Consider the following 10,463-nt stretch of genomic DNA (forward strand, 5'->3'; position numbering starts at 1 on the left):
TTTGTCTTTGCTATGAAAAAAGAATATATATATAAGTTGAGTTAAAATTGAATATTGCTATGCATGCAAAAACATGTTACATAGTAACAAGGAATATGGAATGATGCAATAACCACTCAGCTGTGAAACATATCCTGGCTATATTTTACACAATGTTATGACTGATATGACTTTATTATACCTTGTTATGACCTCCACTATTATGTGTTTCTGTATGCTCTCTTATGCTGCTAAAGGGTACTTCAGCATCACAAACAAAACACTTTAGAGCAGATTCAGTCACCTTTAATAATCAGAAGACAATGGACTTAGTCAGCACTTAAGATATGACAAGAACATTAGCCAACAATTGTGTCAAAATAATAAGGGCACTTCTACATTTATATTTTTCAACATTTTGTATCCACAATTAGAATGCAACGGGTACCATTGCTTCAATCTATTATCATTTTTTAACTGATCAAGTCACTATTAAACTATTTTGGTAACTATTGAATAGTTACAAAACACACAATTTAACAAATAGCGTTGGCTTCATGCTCATACTCTACACAAAGCTACAAAGCAAAAATATTTTTAAATTGAAAATAGAAAAATGAAATACCTGACTTGAGTCATGAGCCCCTGAATGACCTTGTTCATTTTGTTCCACATTTTCAGGTGTTAATCCTATAGGTATATCTTTTTGCACTGGCCTCAAATACACCTTTGCTTGACCACACAAATCGTTAAGTCTGCTAGCTGTGTGCAGCCTATTTATGACATGAAAACCAGCATCCAATCCACTACTTCTTTGGTATAGAAGGAAATCAAACCCTCCCACCTCTGAAAGTTGTGGATAGTCTTCCACAATTGCATCATAGATAGGTTCACCATTGTCAATTAATGCAATTGATTTGTCACCAAGGCATGCATTAGATAGGTCTGTTCTCTCCTTTATATTCTGTAGTGGTTGTTCTGCATCTTTTGATGCAAGGCAAACAAATTTTATAGTGCATGTGTGAATTTCTTTCTTTTCGATTGTTTGGACTTGGAACTGGATGAACACACATTGTGATTTTGTGAACGTAAGTAAGTGGATGTACCACTTGCTTCAAGAGAGTTGGAACTCCAACTTGATTTGGGGTCTGATTAGAAGACTGTACAGGCACAGGTGTTACTGGTTGAGTATTTGGGGCAGGAAAACCTACAGAAAAAAAAGGTGAACAAAAAATAAACATAAGATTCTCACCAGGCCAATATAAGTTAGGAAATGTTAATTCGGGGAGACAATGTTAATTCGGAGGGTCGCTTCTTATAGCTTTCACACCAGGGCGCTATATAAGCGCCCTGTTGAATCCACACTATCAACAAAATCAGCAGATCAATAGGCAGTTGTAGGACAGTGTTATAAAAGGGAGACACACAACACATTTTAATATAAACAAAGCTAATTGTAAACTCTTGTTGCTTGCTCACAAAGCATAGTATATGAAACACACATACCACCACCACCCTGTTACAATAGACTGTAATCTGTCGCAGTAGTTGGAGATGATGTGAAGTCCGTTCAAATAAATTGATATAATCAATATAGCGGATTATAAAAATACAATAAAGAGGAAACTCACCATTATTTTGAGACTGTTCCCAGTTAGAAATTCGATTAGCAAGCATGTATAGAGTGTCTTTCACTTCGTTAATTTCTGCAGCACGATTAGACGCCATCACCATAAATTTGCATCACAGAGCTATATTTAAAACCATTATATTCTTTATATTGTATATTTATTTTACAATAGATTTATTATATAGTTCAGTGGCTGCATCTCCCACTGGCTCGTCTGCTGCAGTGGCCCGCTGTCTTAACTTGAGCCAGTGTTACAAAGTTAGAATTGGATTGCGGTTGAATGTTGAATTGAAAAAAAAGTTGAATGTCGAATGGCATAAAGTTGACTGTCAAATTGCAAAAAGTTGAATGTCAAATTGAAAAAAAAAGTTGAAGGTCGAATTGCATGAAGTTGAATGTCGAATTTAGAAATAATAAATGTCGAATTCAGAATGTTTAATGTTTAATACAAAAGTATCGGCTGTTACCTAAAATAAAAAAACTTGGACATGAAATTAAGACTTGAATTTTGGAGGATATATAAAGTCATATATATAAAGTCATAGTCTGAAATACTCCAGGAGCAATGATGTTATATATATATATATGTATTATATAGACGTTGTGTTATTTGTTAGATCGGAATAGATCGGAACATTATCGGGACGATTCTCCTTTTGGAGTATGGGATTGTAAGAGAGCGGACATGTTGTTAGATTGTGATTTTGCAGTTGAGTTACGTTTGTAAAACGATTTGAAGTTGATAAATAAAACAGTGTACAGTCAGTACAACAATGGCGACGAGTTCCGCAGCCGTTACGGCTACAAAAGGACCCAAGCTAAAAGTTTTACCCTTCGATCCTCATGGTGATCGGTTGGACCTAGGAAAACGATGGGAAAAGTGGTTTGAACGGTTTGAGAGAGACCTCAAATACAATGGATGTGACCCAAGTAAAACCCCAGAAATAGCCAAAATGGCCCTGTTAATATACGCAGGCACTGATGTTGAAGACCTGCACGACACGCTGCCAGAACCAGGCAGACCAGACGGGGTAGAAGAAGCAGATTGGACGGTGTATGAGAAGTCAAAAACCAAATTGGAAATACATTTTTCACCAAAACAGTGTAATGATTTCGCCATTTTTGAGTTACTCCGAATGAAGACAGAGCCCTCGGAAAGTATCACAAGTTATGCAACGAGACTGCGTAAAGCGGCAAAAAAGTGCAACTTTACAGATTGGTCAGCTGAAAAGATGATTAAGAGCCTAATCATTAGTAATATGTATGATAATACCCTTCGCCTAAAATTTCTACAGAAGGATCGAACACTCGACCAAATCTTAGATATCGCAAGAAAAAAAGAAGATGCTGTCGCCCGAAGTAAAGTAATGGAGCCCCGCGACCGGAAGTGAACAAGGTGGATACAAAACGAAGCTACGCATCACCAAAGAACCCAGACCAGTGCAACAGGTGCGGACATGAGAAACATATCCCTGCTTCAGAGTGCCCAGCCTTAACCAAAGTCTGCAACTATTGCAAGAAGAAAGGACACTATGCCAGCAAGTGTTTCAAGAAGCAAAAGGAAGCAGGAGTCAAGCGTATTGAGGAAGAGTCCCAAGACAACACTGAGAATGACTCTAACACAGATGAGTATGATGTGGCCCAAATCGGATTTGTAAACAATCTTGGGATGAGGGAGAAGCCATCGCTGATGAGAGTCCGTACCAACGACCAAGAAGTATTGTGGCAACCAGATACCGGGACCCAAAAGAATGTTTGGGATGAGAAACAATTCCGCAGCTTTGAGAAGAAGACCAAGGAACCGGTAAAGCTGTCGCCAACAAATATCAAGCTGTTTGCATATGGGGGCAAGACACCACTGTCGGTCATTGGATCGTTCAAAGCAGTATTGGCAGCAGGGGATCGGACAGTCAGCACCGAAATATATGTAACATCGGAACCATCCGCCTACCCACTACTCTCTGAACAGTCAGCAAAGCAGCTACAGCTAGTCAAATACAATGAAAGTTTCCTCGTAAAGCAAGTATCCGAGCCCTGTAAGAAAGTTATGGCAACAGCCAGACGCCAAGAGGTAGCAGACATGATTGCAGACAACCCAGAGGTATTCACGGGCAAGATCGGTAAAGCCAAGACGAAGGAAGTGTCACTGATGATCGACGACAGTATCACACCTGTTGTTCAGAAACAAAGACGAATACCGTTCAATCTCTTGGACCGGACAGAAAACAAGATCCAAGACCTCCTCGATCAAGACATCATTGAACGAGTCCCGGACAACCAGCCACGTAGTTGGGTTAGTCCCAGTAATTGCTCCGAAACCAGATTCCAATGATATTCGTTTCTGCATTGATATGCGTATGGCGAACGAAGCTATACAACGCCCGTGTACACAGATACCAACAATGGCGGATATTGTAAACAAATTCCAAGGAGCAGAACGCTTCACCAAACTGGACCTCAAGGAAGCATACCACCAGTTTGTTCTAGACGAGCCATCGCGCAACATCACCACATTCTATGGCCCTGATGGCCTCTACCGTTACAAGAGGCTCAACTACGGAACCAAGTCTGCCCAGGATATCCTCCAGCTGGAGATGCACAAGATGCTGTCTGGTGTCCCAAACCAAGTGAACATAGCGGATGACATCTTGATCGGCGGATCAGTTGAAGAGCATGATACAACCTTGCAGAAGGTCCTGTCAGCTTTAAACAGCAATGGCATCACGGTGAACCCAGACAAATGCATCTTCGATGTAGAGGAGGTGTGCTTTGTTGGACTGGTGTTCAACAAGCAGGGCATCAAGCCGGACCCAAAGAATGTACGGAATCTACAAGACGCAAGCCAGCCTACAAGCAAAGCGGAATTACGATCTTTTCTCGGAATGGCAGGGTTTAGTGAACGCTTCATCCCGAACTTTGCAAGTATTGTCCACCCTCTACGGCAAAAGCTCAAAGAAAATGTCTGGGCCTGGGACGGAAAGTGCCAAGAAGCATTCGTAAAGTTGCAAGCCTCGCTAAGTGATTTCTCATTATTGCACCATTACGTCATCGGACATGACACCGAAGTAGTAGTAGACGCCAGCAAGACGGGGCTAGGAGCAGTTCTTGTCCAGCGGGCATCAAAGAATGAGGCCTTCCACCCAGTTATGTACAAGTCGAGGGCACTGAAAGAAGTGGAAACTAGATATTCCTCGACGGAACGAGAAGCACTGGCCGTACGTTGGGCATGCCGGAAGCTAAGGAAGTACCTGCTTGGTGCACCAAAATTCCGTATTGTTACCGACCACCGCCCATTGACCTACATGTTCCACAAACGGTGCGGAGAACTACCTCCAAGAGTTGAGAACTTTGTTATGGACGTGCAAGAGTTCGAGTATGAAGTTGTTTACCGCCCAGGGAAAACATGCATTGCTGACTACATGTCGCGCCATCATGTCGAGAGAGAAGGATCAAGCCGAGTGTCCGAGATCGAAGCAGCAGCTGAAAGCGTTGTCGAGGGATGGTACTGCCACGCCCTGAATGAACAAAGGGCAGTGACGGTAGATGACATTAGAACTGAAGGGGATAAATGCGAGTCTTACCAGAAACTGGTTAAAGCAGTTCAATCAAGAACTAACCAGGAAGATGAAGAATTAAAACCTTTTATGGTTCCAGAAATCAAACACGACTTGAGCGTGGTCAATGGTGTGGTGTGTCGGGGATCACGTGTTGTCATTCCCGCTGCCCTACAAAGACGGGTTGTGGAATTGAGTCACCGAGCACACCAAGGAGTCAGCAAAGCAAAACAGTTCTTACGAACATTCTGCTGGTTCCCCGGGATGGATAGGGCTGTCGAAAACCAGGTACGAGGTTGTCTACCTTGCCAAGCTGTCCAACCAGCCAACAATAACCAGCCAATCAAACCATCGGAGTTACCAACCGGACCGTGGCAGTATGTGGAAATGGACTTCCAAGGCCCATATCCCAATGGGAAGTACATATTCATCATGATCGATTGCTACAGTCGATGGCCCGAGATGGCATGGTTTCGAAAAGCGCCTAATGCAAACACCACAATCGCAGCCATGCCGAGAATATTCACCAACAAAGGTGTTCCAGCAGTGTGTCAGTCGGACAACGGATCACCGTTCCAATAAAAAAAAATGGAACAGTTCGCCCAAAGCAGTGGATACCACCATCATCACATTACCCCTGAGTGGCCCAGAGCGAATGGGACAGTTGAACGGTTCAATCAGAGCATGAAGGAAGCTCTGCAAACAGCAACCCTGGAAGGGACTCCCCTGAGAGATGCATCCCAAAGATTTTTACAGATGTACCGATCCACCCCGCACAGCGCGACCAACGTCAGCCCACATGCTGCAATGCATGGCGGGAGAGGAATGCGGACAGTACTGCCACTTATGACACCGATCGACCAGGTTGTAGATCGGACACGAGACCAGGAATACAAAGGCAAGATGAGAAACGGGCTTTCACCGCACAAACTTCGCGTAGGAGACACTGTTATCGTGAAGCAGACGAAAGCCAATAAGTTGACAACCACGTTCAATCCTACCCCTTTGAGAATCACAGAGGTTCAAGGCTCGAGAATTACTGCACAGGAGATTAATGGAAGCTGGACGGTTACGAGGGACGCGTCTTACTTCCGGAAGATTCAGACCGACGCACTTGCAGACAACGAAGATGAGGACGACGCGTCAGGCAAGAGTGAGGGAGAGATGGAGAATAGAAATGCGGGTAATGATACGTTGCAGGGGGAACAAAAACAACAAGAGACGCCGAGCAAGCGCAGAGACCACGACGAACAACCCGAATGCCTACTTATTTGAAAGACTATGACATTTAACGGGTCGGACTATTATTGTTGGTGGGGAGAGATGTTATATATATATATATGTATTATATAGACGTTGTGTTATTTGCTAGATCGGAATAGATCGGAACATTATCGGGACGATTCTCCTTTTGGAGTATGGGATTGTAAGAGAGCGGACATGTTGTTAGATTGTGATTTTGCAGTCGAGTTACGTTTGTAAAACGATTTGAAGTTGATAAATAAAACAGTGTACAGTCAGTACAACAATATACTAATAATATGGGAAGTTAAGTGTATACCACGGTGTATCTATCCCAACCAGCTGTCCAAGGATTGAAAATCATAACAGCTTAGAAGTTAATGGCAGACTGTATGCAACTAATTTTTGATGATTTAGATCATTCGCAATTAATTACAGCAATAATAGATGTATAAATGTTGTAAACCATCACATGTACATGATCTGTTAAGAACTGTACAAAATCTCAAGTAATCTTATCATGGCATATGCTATGCAAATTAATATGGCAACCTAAAGATCATATTTGTTCATATTGATATTTTTGTTCATAGATAAGCTTGAGGAACAATAAATGCTTAAACATTTGCACAGACTGTCAACGCATAACCCAATAACTTTTTATTACAAGGTAATTTGTGAAAGAAATGTAGAGATACTCACCACATGGTAATAGGCCATAGGGTATAGTCTATAGGCTGGCTATTGCACTCAACTACACAATATTCAGTCACTCACCGAAGAGGTCCCTTTATATGCACAAACGGTATTTGCTTGTTGGGATAAAAATTTGGACAATAAAAAATGAATCCTTGTAATATGGTTAATATTCGTTATCATTTTAAACTGGTGAACCAGTTGTTCGTTATCATTTTAAACTGGTGAACCAGTAACATAATGTACTGTGTGCATTTCGCCATATAATCTCATTTCTGTTTTGCGCATTTTCAATGTGGGAATTGTAGCATACAAATACTCGCTGGCATTCTCTTTAACTGCGACCAGAGTTTGCAGACTTTACTAAGCCCTTGGCGTTCTTGTTTCTTTTCTTGACTGACCCATATTTATTTTTCGCTAAAAAGCTTTCTTACAAGCACGAATGTGTGATCCTCAATCAATGTTTATTAACTTGAAAGCACGCTTTTTGCACCAAATTATAAAACTCCACTTCCATTTTTGAGCATTCATAATAAAGTTTAAAAAATGTCAGCTTCAGAAATTATCTTGTGGAAACACGAATTAAGCGAGAAGTGAGATATTCCAAGTGTGAATATTGGTCAAATATGTGCATATTCACACTTAGAATACTTAAGAATACGATGCCGTATTCACACTAATATTCCATGTCGGAATATGCTTGCAATACGTGTTTTATTCCAATCAGTATTGTGAATACATGTGAATACCTTGGAATACAGCATTTTTCAGTCAGTGTATAGGGTGACTGTCCAGTGATGCCTACTGAGGTCTTGTTCTGTTTGGTGATGTCTGGTGATGGATGATGATGCCTAGCGATGTCTAGTAATGTTCAGTGATTCCGAGTGATGTTCACTAATGTCTAGTGATGCTTAGTGATGTCCAGCGACCTGTAGTGATGTTTGGTGAAGTCTAGTGATGCATAATTATGTCTAGTGATGTCCAGTGATGCCTGGTGACATCTAGTAATCTCTAGTGATGCTTAATGATGTCCAGTGATGGATAATGATGCCTAGTGATGTCCAGCAATGTCTAGTGATGTATAATTATGTCTTTTGATGCCTAGTGATATCTATTGATGCTTGGTCATGTCCAGTGATGTTTAATGACGTCTAGTAATCTCTAGTGATGCTTAATGATGTCCAGTGATGTATAGTGATGTCTAGTGATGCAAAATTATGTCCAGTGACATCTAGTGACGCTTAGTGACGTCTAGTGATTTCTAGAGATGCTTAATGATGTCTAGTGTTGGATAATGATGTCTAGTAATGCATAATGATGTCTAGTGATGTATAATGATATCTATTGATGCTTGGCGATGTCCAGTGATGTCTAGTGATGTATAATGATGTCCAGTGATGTATAATGATGTCTGTTGATGCTTAGTGATGTGCACTGATGTATAATGACGTTTATTGATGCTTAGTGATGTCCAGTGATGTATAATAATGTCTATTGATGTTGAGTGATGCATAATGATGTCTAGTGATGTCCAGTGATGTATAATGATGTCTAGTGATGTATAATGATGTTCAGGGATGTATAGTGATGTATAATGATGTCTATTGATGCTTAGTGATGTCCAGTGATGTATAGTGATGTTGAGTGATGCATAATGATGTCTAGTGATGTATAATGATGTCCAGTGATGTATAATGATGTCCATCGATGCTTAGTCATGTCCAGTGATGTATAATGATGTCTATTGATGTCGAGTGATGCATAAGGATGTCTAGTGATGTCTATGGATGCTTAGTGATGTTCAGCGATGCATAAGTATCTATTGATGTCGAGTGATGCATAAGTATCTATTAATGTTGAGTGATGCATAATGATGTCTAGTGATGTATAATGATGTCTATTGATGCTTAGTGATGTCCAGTGATGTGTAATGATGTCTAGTGATATATAATGATGTTGGTGATGTATAATGATGTCTATCGATGCTTAGTATTGTCCAGTGATGTATAATGATGTCTATTGATGTTCAGTGATGCATAATGTCTAGTGATGTCCAGTGATGTATAATGATATCTAGTGATGAATAATGATGTCTATTGATGCTTAGTGTTGTATAGTGATGTCCAGCGATGTCTAGTGATGTATAGTGATGTCTATTGATGCTTGGTGATGTCCAGTGATGTATAATGATGTCTATTGATGCTTAGTGATGTCCAGTGATGTATAATGATGTCTAGTGATGTATAATGATGTCCAGCAATGTCCAGTGATGTATAATGATGTCTATTGATGCTTAGTGATGTCCAGTGATGCATAATGATGTCTACACCTTTTCCTGGTCATTTTCAGACGTTTTGAGATGAAATTCAGAAACTGCCGTTCGATTTCAGAAATTTTCATATAGGTATTTACATATATGTCCAGTGATGTACAGGGTGTCCGAAAAAAAAAAACGAAAAGTATTTAAATCACTCATTGTTAAAATTTGAATGCCACCGGTGTTCACGAATTTCAGCCCTTGGGGATTTAATGCAACTTATAAAATGCTAAATGCTTTGTGTTGCTAGAAAAAGGGGACATGTCGAAGGTCGTGGTCCTTGAGATGCACATTTAAATAATGTTATCCATATTTGTAAATTGTAAATATTGTTCATAAATATTATTTTTGCGAACAAATAAATTTTACTGCATCATATGCATGCATAAAAATGAGTATGGTAAGCATTTACACACCTGCATGTGGGTCCCAACAGAGTGCTTAGGCATTCAAACTCTAACAATTGCATTGTTATGGGTGATTTCAATAGTTTTCGGGTTTTTTTGGGACACCCATGTCTAGTGATGCATAATGATGTCTATTGATGCTTAGTGATATCCAGTGATGTATAATGATCTCTAGTGATGTATAATGATGTCTATTGATGCTAAGTGATGTCCAGTGATGTATACTGATGTGTAGTGAATGTATAATGATGTCTATTAATGCTTAGTATTATGCATATAATGATGTCTAGTGATGTAGTGATGTATAGTGATGTATAATGATGTCCAGCAATGCCAGTGATGTATAATGATGTCCAGTGATATGCAATGATGTCTAGCAATGCCTAGTTGCGTCATTTGCGTGTAACGATGTGTATTAATGTACATTGACATGTTATGATGGGTATCTCTGATGAATTATGGTTATTGATGTATATATGCCAGCTAAAAACAAGTGCGATCTTACTATTGGTGTATACTGGATATGAACGTATTACCAACATTGTGTTCAAAACTGATGTATCCCATATATTATAACATTTAATTTTGCGGTAAACAACTGCACACAGTGACATAGCTACAAACTGTTTGCCAGCATT

The 10,463-nt window shown here is 40.1% G+C and overlaps 1 protein-coding gene across 1 annotated transcript; it reads left to right on the top strand.

Moving 5' to 3' along the window:
• Positions 1–4,011: 4,011 nt before the first annotated feature.
• On the top strand, positions 4,012–5,745 carry LOC114528317 (uncharacterized protein K02A2.6-like). Its single transcript, XM_028549945.1, has one exon. The coding sequence runs from the start codon at positions 4,012–4,014 to the stop codon at positions 5,743–5,745; it is 1,734 nt and encodes a 577-aa protein (XP_028405746.1).
• The last annotated feature ends 4,718 nt before the right edge of the window (positions 5,746–10,463 follow it).

The sequence above is a fragment of the Dendronephthya gigantea genome, unplaced genomic scaffold (genome assembly GCF_004324835.1).
Source record: "Dendronephthya gigantea isolate DGI-Jeju-01 unplaced genomic scaffold, DenGig_1.0 000049F, whole genome shotgun sequence".
Taxonomy (NCBI): domain Eukaryota; kingdom Metazoa; phylum Cnidaria; class Anthozoa; order Malacalcyonacea; family Nephtheidae; genus Dendronephthya; species Dendronephthya gigantea.